The sequence below is a fragment of the Zeus faber genome, assembly GCF_960531495.2.
Source record: "Zeus faber genome assembly, chromosome: 14".
Classification (NCBI taxonomy): domain Eukaryota; kingdom Metazoa; phylum Chordata; class Actinopteri; order Zeiformes; family Zeidae; genus Zeus; species Zeus faber.
The window spans coordinates 31,193,216-31,215,823 of NC_137200.1; the positions used below are offsets into that span (position 1 = coordinate 31,193,216).

At 44.3% G+C, this 22,608-nt stretch overlaps 2 protein-coding genes across 2 annotated transcripts; one reads left to right on the forward strand and one right to left on the reverse strand.

The window, feature by feature from the left end:
• The first annotated feature begins 383 nt into the window (after window positions 1-383).
• On the forward strand, window positions 384-2,877 carry cenpv (centromere protein V). Its single transcript, XM_080014351.1, has 5 exons — window positions 384-454; window positions 1,997-2,141; window positions 2,242-2,298; window positions 2,431-2,558; window positions 2,702-2,877. The coding sequence occupies exons 2-5, from the start codon at window positions 2,050-2,052 to the stop codon at window positions 2,848-2,850; spliced, it is 426 nt and encodes a 141-aa protein (XP_079870477.1). The 5' UTR covers window positions 384-454; window positions 1,997-2,049; the 3' UTR covers window positions 2,851-2,877.
• Window positions 2,878-3,357: 480 nt separating this feature from the next.
• pigl (phosphatidylinositol glycan anchor biosynthesis, class L) lies at window positions 3,358-22,022 on the reverse strand. Its single transcript, XM_080014350.1, has 7 exons — window positions 21,775-22,022; window positions 20,479-20,578; window positions 14,463-14,553; window positions 13,560-13,627; window positions 12,436-12,467; window positions 9,801-9,934; window positions 3,358-3,500 (listed from the first exon to the last, which is right to left on the reverse strand). The coding sequence occupies exons 1-7, from the start codon at window positions 21,938-21,940 to the stop codon at window positions 3,372-3,374; spliced, it is 720 nt and encodes a 239-aa protein (XP_079870476.1). The 5' UTR covers window positions 21,941-22,022; the 3' UTR covers window positions 3,358-3,371.
• Between the last annotated feature and the right edge of the window lie 586 nt (window positions 22,023-22,608).

The following is a 22,608-nucleotide window of genomic DNA, read 5'->3' on the forward strand; positions in this document are numbered from 1 at the left end:
TGGTGCCTCAACATGCTTCTTCTTCTTCTTCAGCTGGTGCCTCAACATGCTGCTTCTTCTTCTTCTTCTTCTTCAGCTGGTGCCTCAACATGCTTCTTCTTCTTCTTCTTTTCAGCTGGTGCCTCAACATGCTTCTTCTTCTTCTTCAGCTGGTGCCTCAACATGCTTCTTCTTCTTCAGCCAGTGTCTTGCGTGGTAAGCGTGCATGGAGGCCATGGCGGTTGAGTGCATTACTTATTGTGTTCTTTGAAACAACTGTACCTGCTCATTCCAGGTCTTTCTGAAGCTCTGCGAGCTGTTCACTGCTGAACACTTGTAATGATTCTTTTGACTCCTCTGTCAGAAGTCTGGTGAGGAGCACCTGGTCGTGGCGGGTTGATGGTGAAATGTTCTTTCCACTTCCAGACAACGCCCCCGATGCTGCTCACTGGAACATTCAGACGTTTGGAAATAGGTCTGTAGCCTGTGCCATCAGGATGTTTTGCAACAACACGGTTGCGAAGGTCTTGCGCTCGCGCTCTTTGGTTTCACCCATCATGAGATGCTGCTTGTGCGACACCATGGTCATGAGAAACCTTTTTATAGGCCATCAACGAGGAGTAAAGCAGCTGGTATTCACGGGGCAGGATTGCTTCCTAAATTCTGACAGATTTCAGCTGCTTTCTTGGCGTTCCATGCCTTTCTGCACCTCCTGTTCTTCATCTCTTCAATATTTATTCCCTTTTTCATTCCACTTTATTACACATAACGTCATTTATGGACATATATGATTTTACCATCAGAAATATATTCACTGAGAAAAATGTTGACGTGTTCAATACTTATTTCCCCCGCTGTGTATATGAATGAGAGATAAGAAAACTTTTCCTTTTAAACCGAACGAGGTCTCCTCTTTATTTATTTTTGTATTTATTTTCTCAACTCTATTGAATCGGTCGTAACTTAACAACATGTGACATTAAGACAAAAACATAAGACATTAAGGCATCATCATAAAATCACAACCTAACAAACAGGACTCCACTCTCAATGAGACAATACATTCAACATGATAAGCTGACATTTGGTAAATATAATACACTGTAATATAAAAATAATAATAAATAAATTAGACAATATACATTTTTCAATATAAACAGAAATTTAGGCAATAAAGTCAAATTTTAGGAAACAATTATTGTATCATACTAACTGTATGTGCACATATGTTATTATTTATAACATGGATAGACTCGAAATACTTCTTAAAATAAAAAAAACGAGGACTCCTCCATTCATTTGACTTGAATGAGGTCATCCATAGAGAACAGGAGATGGGTGTGATCTGACGTCTTATCGTTTCGTCGCCGAATGAACTTTGTTCATGTCGACGTGGACCCAAACTTGGTTTGCGCAGGCGCAGTGGCCCGGTGGCAGAGGGCTTCACGCTGTCTGGTAAACCATCGTTTTTAAGCGTTTTCAGCTTCATTAAAGGAGCAATAGACATCTTCATTTTACTCATCACCATGAAGTCAGTGTTGGCCGTACAGTGTCATGGCTGTAGAATTAGGACACCACCGGCATTTAGATTGGTTCCCTAAAGCCTTCATGTCAGGCGGACCGCCACAGGGTACCAACTCCCGCGAAAATTAGCGATTTACGGCAGTGCGTCAACCAACGCACAACCATGATCAGAAATGGCGGACGGTGGAGCAATCTACTCCAGTGGGATCATAAACCCTTCAATAGAAGAGTTGAGAAATGTAAACGTTGTAGAGCTTTTTATCCAGAAAAACGCAGCTTCCCCACTTACTTGTTTACAGGCTCTGTGTCAGTCTTGCCCGTTCCAATATGGCGGCGACGTTGACATATCGCAGCAACACGCTCAAGCAGTCGATGCGGCGTCGATTATGTCTATGATTGTGCTAACAAAATACATCAAATGAAACTAAAATTGTGACCATTTACATCAACCCCTTCGGTGAACATGCTTCTTTTTTCTCTCTCATTCCCAAAGTGGTGTAGATCGTTCAGACCGAGCGACCGTAAAGCGACCCGGTTGTCTTTGCGATGGAGCGCGTGCTGCACAGCGGGGGCTGCCACTGCGGCGCCGTCCGCTTCCGGGCCTGGAGCTCCCCGGACCTCCACGTGTTCCAGTGCAAGTAGGACGGAGGCAGTGGGACACACAGCTAAGATTTGAACATTTAGCAAAATAGTCCAATGCAATCCAGGAAAATAAGATGAATTTTTCTTTATCCAAAGTTGTAGCATTTGCGAAAAGAAGCAAAACCATCATTTCATTGTTCCGAAAAGCAGCTTGTAGGTAGGTAGGTTGTTGTCTCCTGCAGGTAAAGGAACCAGTAAAACTGGTGGAGCACAGTGACGGCCACACCTCTTTCAAAGGGCTTTTTTAAAACAATAATAATAAGAAGAATCCGCTTTTGTTTTTCCACTCCTGCCTCAGGGATCTGAACATTTGACTGTGTACACCTTCAACACACACGCTGCCAAACACACCTTCTGTAAGACGTGTGGAGTCCAAAGTTTCTACACGCCACGCTCCAATCCTGATGGATACGGTGAGAATGAAGCGCGGCAACACGTCAACCTCTCTGAGCCCTGGCCTGTTGACGGTGGACAGGCCAGGGCTCACCCCGGCGGCAGCATGACACCATGTGAGCCACGCACCCGCCCTTATTATTTACATCTCCCCGCCTCCAAGGCATCGCTCCTCATTGTCTGGACCCCGGCACCGTCCGCAGCGTCACCGTGGAGAGGTTCTGTGGGGAGAAGTGGGAAGAGAGCGTGCAAGCTCACCAGAGCATCAGAGCAATGTCCAGAGCCGCGGAGAAGGAGGAGACACCGCCCTAATGACCACGCCCAAACAGCATCTGCCAAGATATCAACGTTTATTCTCATCGGCGACAGACTTGGAATGTGTTTCTTACAAAAATAAAGTGAAGTCAAACCTAAGAATTGTTGAAACCCTCTTTGAAGAGCGTACACAACCTCTATAGCCCGGGAACCAGACGGGTCTGCGAGATGACGTATTATGGTCTGCCCCTGTCAAACCTATATCAACGCTTCACCTCCCCAGTGTGTTCAATGGACGCAGCCAAGTAAAGTTTGTCCCCATCGTTTGATTTTTCACAGCAACCGTGTTGCTTATCAACACATTTTTTATACCCACCACACATAGATAAGAAATGCCAAGACAGTGGCACTTTGATGGAAACGGAAGCCCCCTCAACACAAATATAATTAAAGTGATTCACTGTTGGTATTTGTTCAAACAGTACACATCAGAGTGTAAAAACTGCATCATATGTGAGCTCTTACACACTCCGACAGAGTAAATTACAATCAGTGCATTTTCAGTTGTTGGAGACGGACTAATATATCTTCAGGTTACTTGGTCCTCGTGGAATCATTTGGAAGGTGTTCAAAAGCATGTAGCGTGAAAAGAAGATGTAGAGGTAACGAAACCACAGGAGCTGCGTGCGATGACAAAACATGGCTCCCTGTCAAAAGAGAGAACGTCATTAGTAAAAATAACTTGCGTCTTTAACAGCCCCAGACCTGTAGTCTGAGTGTTATTTTTTTAAGAATCTGAATCAGAGTTTACTCGGACAATTACAATTTCGAACACAAGGAATTTGTCTCTGAAAGGGTTGCTTTGCATTGCTGGACAGACAACTAGAAAAAAAAAAGCTTAAGTGTAATAAAACCCCAAATATACAAAATGTGATGAATAAATGAAAAGGCTACGGCAGGTGGTTGCTGGTTCGCCTCTAAAGTGGCATAAAAAACAACATGTCACTGCCATCCTAGATCTCCATCAACCACATCCAAACGCTTTAGTTGGTCATCAAGCTGCGACAACCACGACCACTACCAGTCACTACAACAACTACAACCAGTACCACCATTACATTTCACTGCATATATTACATTTCACTGCATATATGTATGGAAGTATGTATATGTATGTGACAAATAAAAAATCTTGAATCTTGACTACCAGTCACTACAACAACTACAACCACTACCAGTCACTACAACCACGACCGCTACCAGTCACTACAACAACTACAACCACTACCAGTCACTACAACCACGACCGCTACCAGTCACTACAACAACTACAACCACTACCAGTCACTACAACCACGACCGCTACCAGTCACTACAACCACGACCACTACCAGTCACTACAACCACTACAACCACTACCAGTCACTACAACCACTACAACCACTACCAGTCACTACAACCACTACAACCACTACCAGTCACTACAACAACTACGACCACTACCAGTCACTACAACCACTACCAGTCACTACAACCACTACAACCACTACCAGTCACTACAACCACTACAACCACTACCAGTCACTACAACAACTACGACCACTACCAGTCACTACAACCACTACCAGTCACTACAACCACTACAACCACTACCAGTCACTACAACCACTACAAGTCACTACAACCACGACCGCTACCAGTCACTACAACCACGACCACTACCAGTCACTACAACCACTACAACCACTACCAGTCACTACAACCACTCCAACCACTACCAGTCACTACAACCACTACAACCACTACCAGTCACTACAACCACTACCAGTCACTACAACCACTCCAACCACTACCAGTCACTACAACCACTACCAGTCACTACAACCACTCCAACCACTACCAGTCACTACAACCACTACCAGTCACTACAACCACTACAACCACTCCAACCACTACCAGTCACTACAACCACTACCACTACCAGTCACTACAACCACTACAACCAGTCACTACAACCACTACCACTACCAGTCACTACAACCACTACAACCAGTCACTACAACCACTACCAGTCACTACAACCACTACCAGTCACTACAACCACTACAACCACGACCACTACCAGTCACTACAACCACTACAACCACTACAACCACTACCAGTCACTACAACCACTACCAGTCACTACAACCACTCCAACCACTACCAGTCACTACAACCACTACAACCACTACCAGTCACTACAACCACTACAACCACTACCAGTCACTAAAACCACTACAACCACTACCAGTCACTACAACCACTACAACCACTACCAGTCACTACAACCACTACCAGTCCATCAACCACATCCAAACGCTTTAGTTGGTCATCAAGCTGCGACAACCACGACCACTACCAGTCACTACAACAACTACAACCAGTACCACCATTACATTTCACTGCATATATTACATTTCACTGCATATATGTATGGAAGTATGTATATGTATGTGACAAATAAAAAATCTTGAATCTTGACTACCAGTCACTACAACAACTACAACCACTACCAGTCACTACAACCACGACCGCTACCAGTCACTACAACAACTACAACCACTACCAGTCACTACAACCACGACCGCTACCAGTCACTACAACAACTACAACCACTACCAGTCACTACAACCACGACCGCTACCAGTCACTACAACCACGACCACTACCAGTCACTACAACCACTACAACCACTACCAGTCACTACAACCACTACAACCACTACCAGTCACTACAACCACTACAACCACTACCAGTCACTACAACAACTACGACCACTACCAGTCACTACAACCACTACCAGTCACTACAACCACTACAACCACTACCAGTCACTACAACCACTACAACCACTACCAGTCACTACAACAACTACGACCACTACCAGTCACTACAACCACTACCAGTCACTACAACCACTACAACCACTACCAGTCACTACAACCACTACAAGTCACTACAACCACGACCGCTACCAGTCACTACAACCACGACCACTACCAGTCACTACAACCACTACAACCACTACCAGTCACTACAACCACTCCAACCACTACCAGTCACTACAACCACTACAACCACTACCAGTCACTACAACCACTACCAGTCACTACAACCACTCCAACCACTACCAGTCACTACAACCACTACCAGTCACTACAACCACTCCAACCACTACCAGTCACTACAACCACTACCAGTCACTACAACCACTACAACCACTCCAACCACTACCAGTCACTACAACCACTACCACTACCAGTCACTACAACCACTACAACCAGTCACTACAACCACTACCACTACCAGTCACTACAACCACTACAACCAGTCACTACAACCACTACCAGTCACTACAACCACTACCAGTCACTACAACCACTACAACCACGACCACTACCAGTCACTACAACCACTACAACCACTACAACCACTACCAGTCACTACAACCACTACCAGTCACTACAACCACTCCAACCACTACCAGTCACTACAACCACTACAACCACTACCAGTCACTACAACCACTACAACCACTACCAGTCACTAAAACCACTACAACCACTACCAGTCACTACAACCACTACAACCACTACCAGTCACTACAACCACTACCAGTCACTACAACCACTACCAGTCACTACAACCACTACAACCACTACCAGTCACTACAACCACTACCAGTCACTACAACCACTACAACCACTACCAGTCACTACAACCACTACAACCACTACCAGTCACTACAACCACGACCGCTACCAGTCACTACAACCACTACAACCACTACCAGTCACTACAACCACTACCAGTCACTACAACCACTACCAGTCACTACAACCACTACCAGTCACTACAACCACTCCAACCACTACCAGTCACTACAACCACTACCAGTCACTACAACCACTACAACCACTACCAGTCACTACAACCACTACAACCACTACCAGTCACTACAACCACTCCAACCACTACCAGTCACTACAACCACTACCAGTCACTACAACCACTACCAGTCACTACAACAACTACAACCACTACCAGTCACTACAACCACGACCGCTACCAGTCACTACAACCACTACACCACGACCACTACCAGTCACTACAACCACTACCAGTCACTACAACCACTACCAGTCACTACAACCACTCCAACCACTACCAGTCACTACAACCACTACAACCACTACCAGTCACTACAACAACTACAACCACTACCAGTCACTACAACCACTACCAGTCACTACAACCACTCCAACCACTACCAGTCACTACAACCACTACCAGTCACTACAACCACTCCAACCACTACCAGTCACTACAACCACTACAACCACTCCAACCACTACCAGTCACTACAACCACTACCACTACCAGTCACTACAACCACTACAACCAGTCACTACAACCACTACCAGTCACTACAACCACTACCACTACCAGTCACTACAACCAGTCACTACAACCACTACCAGTCACTACAACCACTACAACCACTACCAGTCACTACAACCACTACAACCACGACCACTACCAGTCACTACAACCACTACAACCACTACCAGTCACTACAACCACTACAACCACTACCAGTCACTACAACCACTCCAACCACTACCAGTCACTACAACCACTACAACCACTACCAGTCACTACAACCACTACAACCACTACCAGTCACTACAACCACTACCAGTCACTACAACCACTCCAACCACTACCTATCACTACAACCACTACAACCAGTCACTACAACCACTACGAGTCACTACAACCACTACCACTACCAGTCACTACAACCACTACCAGTCACTACAACCACTACCACTACCAGTCACTACAACCACTACAACCAGTCACTACTACCACTACCAGTCACTACAACCACTACAACCACTACCAGTCACTACAACCACTACCAGTCACTACAACCACTACCAGTCACTACAACCACTACCACTACCACTACCAGTCACTACAACCACTACAACCAGTCACTACAACCACTACCAGTCACTACAACCACTACCAGTCACTACAACCACTACCAGTCACTACAACCACTACAACCACTACCAGTCACTACAACCACTACCAGTCACTACAACCACGTCAACCACTACCAGTCACTACAACCACTACAACCACTACCAGTCACTACAACCACTCCAACCACTACCAGTCACTACAACCACTACCAGTCACTACAACCACTACCAGTCACTACAACAACTACAACCACTACCAGTCACTACAACCACGACCGCTACCAGTCACTACAACCACTACAACCACGACCACTACCAGTCACTACAACCACTACCAGTCACTACAACCACTACCAGTCACTACAACCACTCCAACCACTACCAGTCACTACAACCACTACAACCACTACCAGTCACTACAACAACTACAACCACTACCAGTCACTACAACCACTACCAGCCACTACAACCACTCCAACCACTACCAGTCACTACAACCACTACCAGTCACTACAACCACTCCAACCACTACCAGTCACTACAACCACTACAACCACTCCAACCACTACCAGTCACTACAACCACTACCACTACCAGTCACTACAACCACTACAACCAGTCACTACAACCACTACCAGTCACTACAACCACTACCACTACCAGTCACTACAACCAGTCACTACAACCACTACCAGTCACTACAACCACTACAACCACTACCAGTCACTACAACCACTACAACCACGACCACTACCAGTCACTACAACCACTACAACCACTACCAGTCACTACAACCACTACAACCACTACCAGTCACTACAACCACTCCAACCACTACCAGTCACTACAACCACTACAACCACTACCAGTCACTACAACCACTACAACCACTACCAGTCACTACAACCACTACCAGTCACTACAACCACTCCAACCACTACCTTTCACTACAACCACTACAACCAGTCACTACAACCACTACCAGTCACTACAACCACTACCACTACCAGTCACTACAACCACTACCAGTCACTACAACCACTACCACTACCAGTCACTACAACCACTACAACCAGTCACTACTACCACTACCAGTCACTACAACCACTACAACCACTACCAGTCACTACAACCACTACCAGTCACTACAACCACTACCAGTCACTACAACCACTACCACTACCACTACCAGTCACTACAACCACTACAACCAGTCACTACAACCACTACCAGTCACTACAACCACTACCAGTCACTACAACCACTACCAGTCACTACAACCACGACCACTACCAGTCACTACAACTACTACCACTACCAGTCACTACAACCACTACCAGTCACTACAACCACTACAACCACTACCAGTCACTACAACCACTACCAGTCACTACAACCACTACCAGTCACTACAACCACTACCAGTCACTACAACCACGACCACTACCAGTCACTACAACTACTACCACTACCAGTCACTACAACCACTACTACCACTACCAGTCACTACAACCACCAGTCACTACAACCACTACCAGTCACTACAACCACTACTACCACTACCAGTCACTACAACCACCAGTCACTACAACCACTACCAGTCACTACAACCACTACCACTACCAGTCACTACAACCACTACAACCACTACCACGACCAGTCACTACAACCACAACCAGTCACTACAACCACTACCACGACCAGTCACTACTACCACTACCAGTCACTACAACCACTACCACTACCAGTCACTACAACCACTGAGCTTATCAAGCAGTCGTCCTCTTTCGCCCTTTTTCATTTTGTTGATGAAACCTGATGTCACAAAAGGAATCATTCAATAACAGATAATACTAGTTCTATTCAACTAGAACTACGGAATGCGTGATTCCAAAATCTTCACCATTTACCGCCTGGGGATTCTGAAAGCTGATCTTGGTGAGATATAACACTGTGTATTCGTAGTCACACCTTGGCTTTCCCGAAGCCCTCTGGGCCGACGACGCAGCACAGGTGAGAAGGCGACATCCAACTGAAGGGCAGGTCCAGGAGGGACAGGTACTTCCTGAGGAGCCCGACGGTCTCCAAGCTCAGCAGACAGCAGTCTGGGAGGAGGAGCAGGGAGTTCAGTTCTCACACAGGTCATTTTCTTTTAATGGAGGCTTGAGGAAGGCTGGTGATAGTGAGCAGGAAGCCTTCTGTTTCCATCCCTGCACAGCCCAGCCAGTCAGCTTCATCTTCACGTGGAAGGTAAAGCTCTGCTGACCGGCTGCGGCAGGAACCTTCTTATGAGGTTGCGTGAGAAGGCTGTGCCACTCAACATCTAACCAGCGATCAAGTGCTGTGTTAGGGTTATCTACAATCAAAACAAAGGGTTTGTGAGTTGTTGAGCCCCACCCCCCAAACAGCACTGTATCATATAAAGCTTGTCACTAATAAATAAGGTCCTTACAGCTGTAACATGCAACCGCTTTACCATCCTGCCACAGGTTACACTCTGTGGCCTGATTTTCCTGGTGTCTCAAAAAACTGTCAACACAATTTTCATTTTGTAGCTTGTTTACACGACTTGCAAGGTCATGAGTTTGCAGGCCATGGTTAAAGCAAGTTAACATACTGTTTTTAAGTCACTTCATAGTGCCGCCACCACCAGATTGGACCCAGAAAACCTCATGTTCGTCTACGTTCAGGAAGATGCTTTTTGTTTACAAAGAAGTTTGAAAAATTGAGTGTGGATGAATACCATTCAATTATATAGAAGAAGTATGTGCACATAATTAGGGATTTGTTTATTACAAATATGATTGGAATATACATTTTATATATCTGTCGGTTATGTATTCGGTTATTACAAAGATAATAGTTTTAGGTGGATGTTCACTGTACAAATGATACACGAAACAAGCTGGGGGCTTGTAGTTCCGTTTGTTCCACGAGACCAAAAAATGCAACAAGAGTAAAAGATGACGACAGCTTAATAAAGAGTTTCATGTAACGCTTGACGTTCTGCTTATATCAAATGAATGAGAGACTTTGAGCTGTAGAGGGTGCTGCATATTAACTAACAGCTGCTCCAGACTGCAGAGCCTTTCCCCCTAAAACAAGATGACAGTGCTTCTCTGCAGTCCTGTCACACACATATCCAAACAAATATTCACAGCTGAGTTCTGCCAGAACAAACACATTCTTCATCTGGTTCGTGGTTCCGGAAGTATTTCCTCATTTCATTTCCCTGCGGACATTTCTTTAAACAACCATTTAAGTGTATTTTAACCATTTGAATATTTGAACAAACAGTGTGTACTTCATTCCGATCGTTGAAACAGCTTCAAGGTTGTGCTGTTGTAGTCTAAGTATATCAGCATTATAAGATGTTGAACATGGTTCAACATTGCCATGGTAACAGCACAGTCTCCATCGTTATGCTACATTCATGTCGCATGGGAATATTGAGTTTTTGACCGACTTTACATTTACATTACATTTAGTCATTGATCAGACGCTTTTATCCAAAGCGACTTACAATTGTTCAAACACCGGTGGACGCAGCCATCAGGAGCAATTAGGGGTTAAGTGTCTTGCTCAAGGACACTACAGCATGCTAGCAGGAGGAGCCTGGGATCCAACCAGCAACCTTTACATTACTAGACCACCAGCTCAACCGCCTGAGCTACCGTCCCCCGACTTGTCTTGCATCAAACAATTTGGGCCTTTACACCAAGAAGAAGGTTTGCGGGAAACGTTTGTTTATGGTATTAACTATGGTCAATCCCCAGATTTGGATTTGTTATCATTTTTGACATTTACATGACATCACTGTTACAACAGTTTTTACATTCCACTAAAAAATATTGAAGATAAATAATCTGTAGTATAAATAAACATCATATTAGTGATATAAGTAGTTATATTACATATTTCAGTACAAGTAAATAGTGTGTTGACCTTTCTCTTCCAGTAATGAAGGAACATTAAATTGATGAATGAGTGATATATCATATATATGACGGTTTGCACATGGTAGTATACATTAGTTTCCCTTCATCGAAATTGCTGCGTATGTATTACGTTTGTAGGTTACTTAAATACAATGTTATGTGGTTTCATCCAGACTAATTTACTATTCCGAGATGCCCCTGCGCTCTTGTAGACCATTCAAGATGTCAAGCGGGAGAAATCGGGGTGCAAAGCAAAACCGAGCTCACTGGTAATATCTGAAGCTGGCGTGCAAGGTATGTCCAAGATGGAAGCTCGGATGTGACATGAACGTGCATTGTAGAGCGGCCAAAAGCAATTCATTGCCCCCCTAGACATTGTAATGATACCGGACGGACATGGAGCCTTCCCATTCGAATAGAATAGTCGATGCAAATTTAGAAATTGTGCGTTTACCATTGGCAAAAGTGAAAAACCAAAACACTAATACCAAATCTCTAATGGCAGATTAAAGGCAAAGTAATCCAGAAGCAAAGGGGGCGGGCACTTGAGTTGCCGGGGCCAGAGGGATGTTGCCTCTCGCAGGCCCAGGGACAATCAGTCACAAATCTTATTACAGTTATCTTTGAAAATGTGGTTGAATACTATCCTGTACTGTACTGCGACATACCATCAGGAACCTGGCCGGTCGAAGCGAGATGGCTGTGGGTAGAAAAATTCATATCAATCAGACAACGTTCTGAAAGGTTCCACCACAACAACAAGCAACTGTCAATTTTCAGAGGAAGTAAAAACATGACTGTACATGTGTACATCCTAAAAGCCAAATCCACTGTACAGTGGATTTGGCTTTAAGGATTCCTATGGCATCCCCATGATTCATGACAGTGAATATTAGGGAGTAGATAGTATTAGGTTCTACACAGTGTTATGAGCAAATTACTATTTTATCCATTTTCGTCTGAGGGAAGTCAAACTGTTGTTTAGCTCAAGTGACCGTCATCATTTATATGTCAGCTTACTCAAAGCCAAGAGCCAATTCTTCTGGAGTACTGTAGAAACGAGGGCACGTCGCTTTGGGTTTCTGCCTTATGAGAATCATGAGGCCTGACTGGGAGAGAGCACCCCCCTAATGTGCAAATGAGGTCCGGTGGCACCGGGGCACACAGGCTCCACGGGAACGACCAGGTATTTGACTTCAATCTGCCACCACATCTGGCTCGTGGCTCTGGACACAGTTACGTTGTGACGGCCAGCGTGTGCCTCTGGGCTTGAAAACAGGTCGTGATCAGGCCCTTCATACCAAAGCTACCAAAGTGTTCATCGTTATCTGGGGTAGAGCCTTCAGAGCGCTGCTCTAACCTGCTGGCCAACAGCTTGTTTGGTAAATATGAACTAGGAAAAGATATCGGCACAATTTCCGGATCTCATGTGGGGAAACACACAATAGAACACCAAGCACATGCACCAGCGATCGGTCTGACGCAAACATCTTGGCTGGCCTTTCCAAAACGACGACGCCCCTCCTCGCTCAGAGACTCAGACAGCTCTCTGAGCGAGGACACGCAGTGCTCTCTGCGGTTTGGACAACCTCTCGGCTATAAACAGAGGATGTGTTCAAAAGCATGTGTGTGCTATTCTGTGGGGAAAAGTGGAGATCGGGGTGACGAAGTGTGATCGACACTTTTTGCAAACATTTGTGGTGTTGGTATTTTTTGTAATTATGGAATCTGGGAATGAGGCCTGTTCTCTTCATTTATTCTTGCCCTCTAATTTCAAGACCTTAACATGTACCTCACTGCTGTGTGGATGGCAGTGTGATTGGCATGGCCACTCACTCCTCTTCCGTCAAACGTCAGCACCTGGAAGAACAGTATGTTGTAGTGTCACTCAGGGTTCGTTTACACACAGACTGTATGTACCATTCCAATGTCAGAATGCAAAAACATGATTCATCTTTGCGAGGAGATGTTTGGTAAAGTGACTGTATCGCTAATAATCAATATAAACCTCACAACTAAATATTTAGAGAATTTCTTGTGCCATTTAGTACATGTTATATTTCTCTGGCATCCCTTTTGGTTTGGGGTGGGTGGGGTGTTGTGTCGTTGACTTATTATCGAGCCCTTTGCTCCGATGGGAGCTGCAAGCGTCCCACTGTGTCCATCGTCTCTGCAAAAAGCTTTGTGATGTTTCCGTGTTTCACAGTCGTTGTGATATTTCGGTCCTTTTTGAGATATACTACTTATACTTATAGATTCTTTGATTGAATATGCCACATTCCTCCGTGTTAATAATGAGGAAAGTCATTGAAACATGATAACAATCGATGTCAAAAACAGCAAAACAAACTCAAACTTGCTGTATCGCGCCCAATTTAGGGAGAGGTTCGATAAATATTTTGGCTCAACACGAAGGAGAAAAGGAGCCCGACTGGTTTGGCTCACGGTCGTTATAAAGACCACAGTTCAGCCCACATCATTAGCTCGGGAAACTGTGGTGCCAAAACTGATGTCATTCACAAATGTGAAAAAGAAAAAACGAAAGACATAAACTTCTGGCAAAGAAAGTCTTCACAAACGTGACAGAAGTAGAACAAAGTTGGGAGAGAATGTGCTTACAACAAATGCTGTGAAGCAAGCAATATTTGGTTCTGAAGGGCATTGACCCAAGTACTGAGTGAAGAGCTCCTCCTACCATGTTGAAGGAGTGAGCTCTGATGTGCTTCTTGACCAGAGAAGAAACCAGTGAAATGCTCCATTGTGCGCTGGGGTCATCTGGAAGTTTTCTAGAAGGCAAACAAAGTGCTCAGTTAGCCCATCCAGGAGGAACACACGTGACTGAGCTACACAACCCGCTGTACATATGACACCCACCCTCCCTCCCCAATAAGTACATTTAAAACCAAATCTCAACATCTCTCTGCTGAGACGGAATGTGCGTCGGGTGCTTGAGCTTTAAGCGAGCGCTTTGCTTTGTGACAGGATTGTTAAGGGTGGAATCCCAGCCAGACCTTTGAAAGAGCTCCTTTGGAATGCAAATAACAGGGAGTGCTGGGACGTGCAGAGGTTAAGTGTGGGGAGGGCCTTGGCATCCCGTCAGACTGAAACTACAGTCCTGGGGCGACTCAAAACCTGCATCACATGCTGCCTTCAGCATGCCCAACCTACAATACAGATACCTTTTTGGATTCATTGGGCTAAATACAGCCATCTGTTCTTTTCTGCATTTCTCTTCTTTGTGTCAATACCAAGTTGCAGAGACAGACACAATAACTAAGAGAAGGTTGAATGGTGAATGCTGACATTGGGGTCAAATCAGTTCAGTGGAAAAGGTCAGATGAGACTTTATTAATCCCCGTGGGGAAATTCACATGTCGCAGTCGCAAAAAAAAACAAAAAGCAGTGCAAGTCAAGAAAGTATAAAAAATAAAATCAATAAAATAACATATGTCACCCTATCCACAGAGTTAACACAGAGAAGCACTATGCTAACTAGTAGTGAGCCCAAGGTGGGCCAATGGCAGTTAGGCCGTACATGGTGGAGGAATGAGCCTGTGGCTGAAGGTGCTCCTCATCGGCTCCACGTAGAAAGGGTGAGTGGGCGTCGCCAGGATGGCATCGATCTTTGTCATTTCCACTCTGCCACTACCTCCAGACATAACAGAGTTGGTGGCGTGGGGCGATGGGGCTGAGGTGAAAGAGGCGGATCATTAACCTGCCGTGCAGTAAGTCTGAACCTGTGTTAGGACTGCCTGCGTGCACGCTCACACACAATCACAGTCATGTGTGCACCCACCTGCATGTGTGCGTGTTCAGCCATGTGTATGTTGAGTGTGTGTGCTTTGGGTGGGTGGGGATCAAACAGCCGCACCACCTCCATCACCTCCGCTTCTTATAACAATGAGTCAGGACAGTGGAGCCGCTGGATGAAAGTGACGGATTGGGGAACAAATTGAACGGCTGACAGCAGTGTGAGAGTTTGAAGGGATGGGGGCTTGCTGTGTCGCACAGGGGGTGGGTGGGGTCACTGGGAGGAAGGGGGTCAAAGTTCAAAGGTAGTTTAAAGTGTTCCGTCATCAGGTTGAGTGGCAGTTTGATAATGGACAATGATAATTCAATTCCTTTGGTAAAAAATAAAACAAATCTGTCTAAAACGACTTCAACGCTGTCTAAAGTTCTGGACGTGTTGGCGACATCGACAAAAGACCTCCAGGTCATGGTTATAAACTGGTCAGGGACAGGTTGTAAAATAAAGACCATAAGACTCATCTTTCATTTCAACCTCGGTGTTTGGCTGTTGTTTGTCATTTTTCTTTTTAATTCAGCATTATTTAACATGAGTTCACAAAAAAGCTTGGTAACTTGAACAGAGCAAAAGAAAGGGAAAAAAATACAAATTAACAAAAGATAGAGATCTGACCTTTCTGAGGCAGGATGTCTGCTTCACTACAGCAACGGAGTCAAATGTCCTCGAGTAACCCACCGCCCCAAACCCCCCACTTGGAGCTTTGCATACGGACGTCTAATGGCTTGCAGACATATGTATGCAGTTGTTGAACTTTGGCCCAGTAAAGGGATTCTATGTGTGTGTGTGTGTGTGTGTGTGTGTGTGTGTGTGTGTGTGTTTCAGAGACGGCTTGTTTAGTCTGGTCACATGAACCGCAGGCCTCTGTAACTGGCAGGCTTCTGTCCACACTGTCAGATTATGTGTCCCGCGGAGCATGGTTCAGATGCCGCTGCATGCTGACGTAACAACCACAGTATCTGACCAGAATAATACAGTCACGGCTGCAAAAACACCACCAGAGATCTATTTTCTTAACTGGTGAAGAAAAGGGTTGCATGAAAGCCAATACATTTGTTGGGTTGTCATATTTCTACTTGAGTTACCAATTCAACCATGAAACAATCAATTTTTTCCCTCTGATCAACCTGTTGTTGATCTCACGTGTCACGCAACCATCTATCAGTTGTGACAGGGAGTAATCATCGGAGGGTTGTTGTTGGAACATAACTTTGGCCGATCTGTGGTGACAAGCACACGGGGGCTGTGATAAGGACACAGCCAGGAGTCAGCGGCGGGACTCGCTAATAAATCAGCCGGGCCGCTTTCAACTCAAATCGATGTGTTATTAAACATGGTGTTGTTGGTTGGTCAAAAATTGGAGGCAGGTCATCGACTGCGGTGGCGCGGCCACAATCTGAAACTGACCCAGAGTATGCCGTGTGGTCTGACACAGGGTTTTTGTCAACAGCATACTAGTGAAAAACAAATAGTGGCTGCGATTAATTTCCAAGTGCTTCTTACTGGCCTTCAAGTTGAAAAAAACTAAGCAAGACAGGGAGGGACATCGATTTCACCGGCCTAACACGGGTCATATTAATAGGCGGTGGAATGATTGAAATTGTGCAGTAATCAGATTTCATGGTGTGCAGAGTGTGAAGAGTGGTCACACTAGATCCAGTTAAAAGCCAGCACAGCATAACTAGAATGTCTTTAAAAAGGCCACAATAAAATCCTGAAAATGTAATATTACTTGATGTTTTGTGTCGTATCAATAACAAAAAAACGTACTGAACTTCAAACGCAACAAGACTTAAATGACACCAGGACAGTTATCATTAGGGCTGAAAGATCTATTTCTTAAATGATTTTGGAAGTCAGAATTTGAGGGCACCGGTTTGTGCCCTCATTTTAGTGTGCCGGCATTGTGATGCCCTGGTTGGAATATTGGTGGATGATTTACTCTGCATTTCTCTCTTCCCTGTGACCAGCATCAAGACAATTCACATTCAAAAGCATTAATTCAATCTCCATTGCTCAAGTCCTGAGCAGCCATGTGGCCTCTCATGTTCACACCAACGGTTGGGTCTGGTTGTTAGGTCTTGTTTTTCAATGATATCTGAAGCTGTCAATGAAGGACAAATCCTATAGATCACAGCAGGTTACAGGCAACACAATCATCACAGCGCCTTAGACATGGTCGGTTTGTGAATAACAAATGAATCACAAGAAGTGTGCTTGTGTTATAAAAGTGAAAAACTGCCGGGCCACAATATTTTGCAGACAGCCTATTCATTTCATTAACATCACAGATTGACAAACAGGGAGAGGTTGGGCCAAGAATCTACATCTGCACGGTAGGGTGTAAAAGACTAGAAAGGCCAAGAATGAAGCAAAACTGCAGGCAGCAGCCATCTCCTGACAAACAAAATGAAAAAGAGATGAATACCCGATTGGAAGCGCTCAAAGCAGTGCTAAATGATTCCCACTCGGCTTCAGCAGACATGGGAAGAAAAGGGGGGGCGGAGTGGAAAAGGAAGAACAGAACAGAGAGAGAGAGAAAGAGAGAGAGAGAGAGAGAGACTGACTGACTGACTGACTGACTGACTGCAGGTTTTCATTTGTTTTAGAAGGCTCATGGTAGAAATGTGACTCCGGTCTCAGATCAGGAGTCAGTACTTAGCATGTGTGCCTGAGCTTGTCAGCCCCCCTTCCCTTCCCACTCCCTGTGTCTCTTAGAGCAAACACTGACTCAACCACAAATCAAACCCTTCTATTCATGGAACAACAGAGATGAGCCAGCACGGCTTGATATATTAGTTCCCGATGTCACAGGATCAATAAATAATTCGCCCGAGGTCTGCCCTTGTCACACACAGTGCATTTTCAAGACGCGGAAGAGTTCAACATGGCATTTTTTTTGTACCATTTTTATATCATTTGTTCTTTGTTTTTGTTATCAGTTTACAGCTGTAAAATAGGGATTAGTTGATCATTGATCACTTAATAAACAACTCTGTCATTTCTTCTCCTTATGGCAAAAACATATTTTTACTTGCCTCAACTTTGTGCATCTAAGCACCATTTTCTAAAAGCAACTGCACAATGCCCCGTTGAGTGCAGTGGAGGATTTTGACCTCAATAAGACATTTTTACGAGGAAGTTGTTTACATTTCTTCGTTGAGGGCAGGCTACCGGTCTGTAATTTGGAGTAAAACTGCTTCCTCCTTAGGCGGCATTTGCAGACAGGAAGTTACACTGAAGTCATCATGCACTGCCCCAAACTAAAGGAAGCATAATAATGTGCCATGATTCAGCTACTTTTGAAGGATCAGGCAGCTTCTTCCACAATATACTACGAGAGCCTGCACCAGGTCGCTTGCTCGTGAACATGCAAGCTGTTGTGATTATTTCCCGAGTACACAATAAACAAAGTCCATTCGTCTATTGAGAAGGTAATTATCCTTCAGTTTGGAACTCATAATATTTATGTATTGCATTTAGCCCAAACAACTGTATTTTACTTGGTGATGGAATGTAGGAATGTGGAATGGAGGGATGGTATCTCAGGCGGTAGAGCTGGTGGTCTAGTGATCTAAAGGTTGCTGGTTGGATCCCAGGCTCCTCCTGCTAGCATGCTGTAGTGTCCTTGAGCAAGACACTTAACCCCTCATTGCTCCTGATGGCTGCGTCCGTCGGTGTTTGAATAATTGTAAGTCGCTTTGGATAAAAGCGTCTGCTAAATGAAATGTAATGTAATGTAATGCAGCAGTTGAGAGATAAAGAAACACTTTGCACTGTTGACACTACTTATTTTATCTGTTCTAGTTTATTATTGCAGTCTTCCATTAAAGTCCTCATCAGGTACTTGGCAAGACAAATCCCAAAAACTAGCCTTTCTGCACACTGCCCCCTTGTATACTGAAGGTTTATATTGCTCCTGTCATGGGGACCGTTCCTTGTTCAGGGGGAGGGGTGACCTCAAAGTAATCAGCTGGCAGTCTGCCCAGATGATCTGCCCCAGAGAACACTGTTGCTGTGTTAGACACAGACACCAGCGTACACACACTTTACCATTTTATGATCTTGTGCTCACAGAACATGGCTGAACTTTGATATTTGGCGCTGACTGCGTTTCAGCTGAATGGGACTGCAGCCCATTTTCCCTTCTGCATTTTTTTGTTGTTTTCCCAAGACACACAGACCCAACCTGCCCTTGGAGATCTCTGCCCTCTCTCTCGCTCTCTCCCCTCCCTCTCTCTCCAACATCACTCACCTCACCTGCTCTGCCTTCTCACACGCAGTCCATCAACTCATCACCGGGTGCATGTCAACCCCGGCTTTCCATCCACTCATCCCCAGATCGTTGTTAGAACTACTACGCTGGTCTCATTCCCGGCCGCTCTGTGTTTATTCATAGTCAGAGTATTTTCGATGGTTTCATTCGCAATACTTATTGTTATATTTACCTTTCGTCCCAGTTACCAACTCTCCAGTTTCCCGCCTGCCCGACCTTCCCCACCTGCCTGCCATGCTTGCCATCCCCTCACCTCCCTGTGACGTCAATAAATCCCAGTTCTTTTGTGCCACGATTCCTGTCTGTGTCTTGCGCTTGGGTTCACCAGCCTCAGCCGTGACATTTTTTTATTAGACTTAAGTTTCAATTTCTGTATCGTCCATATTTTATTTATTTATACATACATACAGACACACACAGAATTATCAGGTGCTGCAGACACATTGTTTGTGAGGGGGGTCAAGTTTGATCTTACTATATATCACTTATCACAATCCTTCTTCCAAACCTGTGAAGTGCAGAATTTACTGTTTCCAGATTTTTTTAAATTCAAATAATCAGAAGTTTTCCCCTGAGAATCAACATGTTTTGTGAGGCCATTGTTATGTTGTAATGTATTGTGCTGCTTACTCGTGGTCTACTCTGGTCACTTTGGAAGCTGGTATCCCCAACACTGCACAGCTGTTGAGAAGTTCTTTTTTACGCTGAGCTCCTTGATTGTAGTAATTTCCTGTAGAAAATTGAAAATCTGTGTTGTAAAATTACAACATTGATGGACAACTACACACTCTAACATGAGTAGAGATGTCATAAATGCTCAGTGGAGAAATTGAAGACCTAAAGTGCCAAATGTGTGGGGAAGTTTCAAACTACACAAAGTATTTTTTTTCCCCCTGTGCAAACTTCCACTGACATTTCACAGGAGCATATCTGCAGAGAACACACATTGGAGTTCCCAGCACTGTTGTTTTTTGTGTGTGAATGTTGAAAAAGTTATGTTATAACCATTGCTCAGTTGATTGGCTCTTAGCTATTATCGTTTCTCACAGGCTGTGTAATCAAAATAAAACTCAAATTATTTATTAAATGTCCATATTCAAAGCTTTTATTTATATTTATGGATTACCAAAGTATTTATATTTACACATAAGTAGCAAAATAGGGTTGAATTACATTACATTTAAATAATCCCCTCGAGGAAATTAGTTTCAACAGCGGCGAGGGATCAGATTATAATTTAGCCTGATATAATATTAATATTCAAATTTTAATATGAAACTAGATGTTGGCTGGGAGGTTGGTTGTCCTAAAATTGTGATAATGGTGGGGAAAAAAAATCAATAAACTTAACTATCAGAATTTCATTTGTGACCATTTCTAACTGCTAGAGCAGTTCTAGATTATTTAAATGTTATCCATTTAGAAAGAAGAAATGGCAATGTCTGACTGGCCGATGTTCTAGATTTGTGCATTCTCCCTGGAAAATGTATTTGACTACGTTCCAGGATATATTGATAAGAAAGCAAACTAAATCTGAAATAAATGTGAATACTGAGCCTCAATGCTTATAATGAATCTGTATAACTGCATAATTGCATCATTTATCAATTGGCTCCCAATAATCAAAATGGACAAATTTCAAAGATGTCCTGCAAACAATTAAATAGTTAATGTTCAAATCTATTTTTTTTTCTTCATTCTAAATAGTTAAAACAAAATCCTGCAGAAGGAATACAAAGACCAGAATTGAGGTAAGTTACCCCACGTACCCTGCAGTGCAACTGCAACACTAAACACATTGTAGAATGTGTTCCAAGATGGAACATGTGTAACGCGTACATATTGTTATTAAATGTCGGTGAACTAATCATGACTTGTGGGGTTTTTGTTATTATTATTGGGGGGTTTTTTTTAACAGGAACGTACCTTCAGATAAACAGAGCAAGTGAACATCGGCGTTCATTTCCACGAGTCGTAAAATCACTGGAGCGAAAAACATGCATTCATCATCTGGGTGTGCGGTCACGATCAGCGCTCTGACATCAGAATCAAAGGCTAAGCCACTGGCAACGACCGAGGACGAATTCAGCATTTTTTTCAATGACTTTTTGAAATGTCGCCGATGTCTGTTGTAAATCAATTTCAAGCAGACGAAGTAGATTATAAGTACAAGTAAGAAGGGCACTCCCAGCGCGGCGCTCATTGTTGTTACCCTCACTGTAAACAGTCCGTGTTCAAACCAAGTCTTCAACACCAATGGTTCCATGATTCAACGCGGTGCGTGTCGGACGCGAGGCGAACGACCCAGCGCCTCGACTTTCACAATGAATCGTATTCATCTTACATTTTGCAACCACGACATCGTGTCGTGGTTTATTTTTATTGGTTCAATTTGGTTTACAGCTGCCTTTGAAAACACGATACGCTGCACACACCGCACGAAGAGTAGGCTGATACTCCAGCGAGTTATTTATTTTATTTTTTACAGATCAATAAAAAAACAGAATGCAGCTGAGATATTGTATTTGATGTTATTTTAACTTGTTTTGTTGACGACGACAACAGCAGAGCGACCACAGCCACAACAGGAACTTTATCTCGCTTGCGGGAGCGACTTCCCCGTCCCACCACAGTCCTGGCAGGTGTACAACAGCACTACGGCGCTTTAAAAACAAACAGCGCGTTGGGTCGGCGGCACGGCCGTTCGTCTTCAATTTAATCTCCAACCAAAACAAATAACGTCGAACATGGGATTTCTCA

Bases quoted from the DNA above. Each gene is read 5' to 3' on its own strand.
- cenpv (XM_080014351.1), top strand. From the start codon at position 2,050: ATGGAGCGCGTGCTGCACAGCGGGGGCTGCCACTGCGGCGCCGTCCGC. The intron at 2,142-2,241 runs GTAGGACGGAGG...CTTTATCCAAAG, and splicing joins CTCCACGTGTTCCAGTGCAA to TTGTAGCATTTGCGAAAAGA. The intron at 2,559-2,701 runs GTGAGAATGAAG...CCCGCCTCCAAG, and splicing joins CTCCAATCCTGATGGATACG to GCATCGCTCCTCATTGTCTG.
- pigl (XM_080014350.1), bottom strand. From the start codon at position 21,940: ATGCTGAATTCGTCCTCGGTCGTTGCCAGTGGCTTAGCCTTTGATTCT. The intron at 14,554-20,478 runs GTAAGCAGCACA...TTTGCCTTCTAG, and splicing joins GTGACCAGAGTAGACCACGA to AAAACTTCCAGATGACCCCA. The intron at 9,935-12,435 runs GTATGTCGCAGT...TCCTCCTCCCAG, and splicing joins GACCGGCCAGGTTCCTGATG to ACTGCTGTCTGCTGAGCTTG.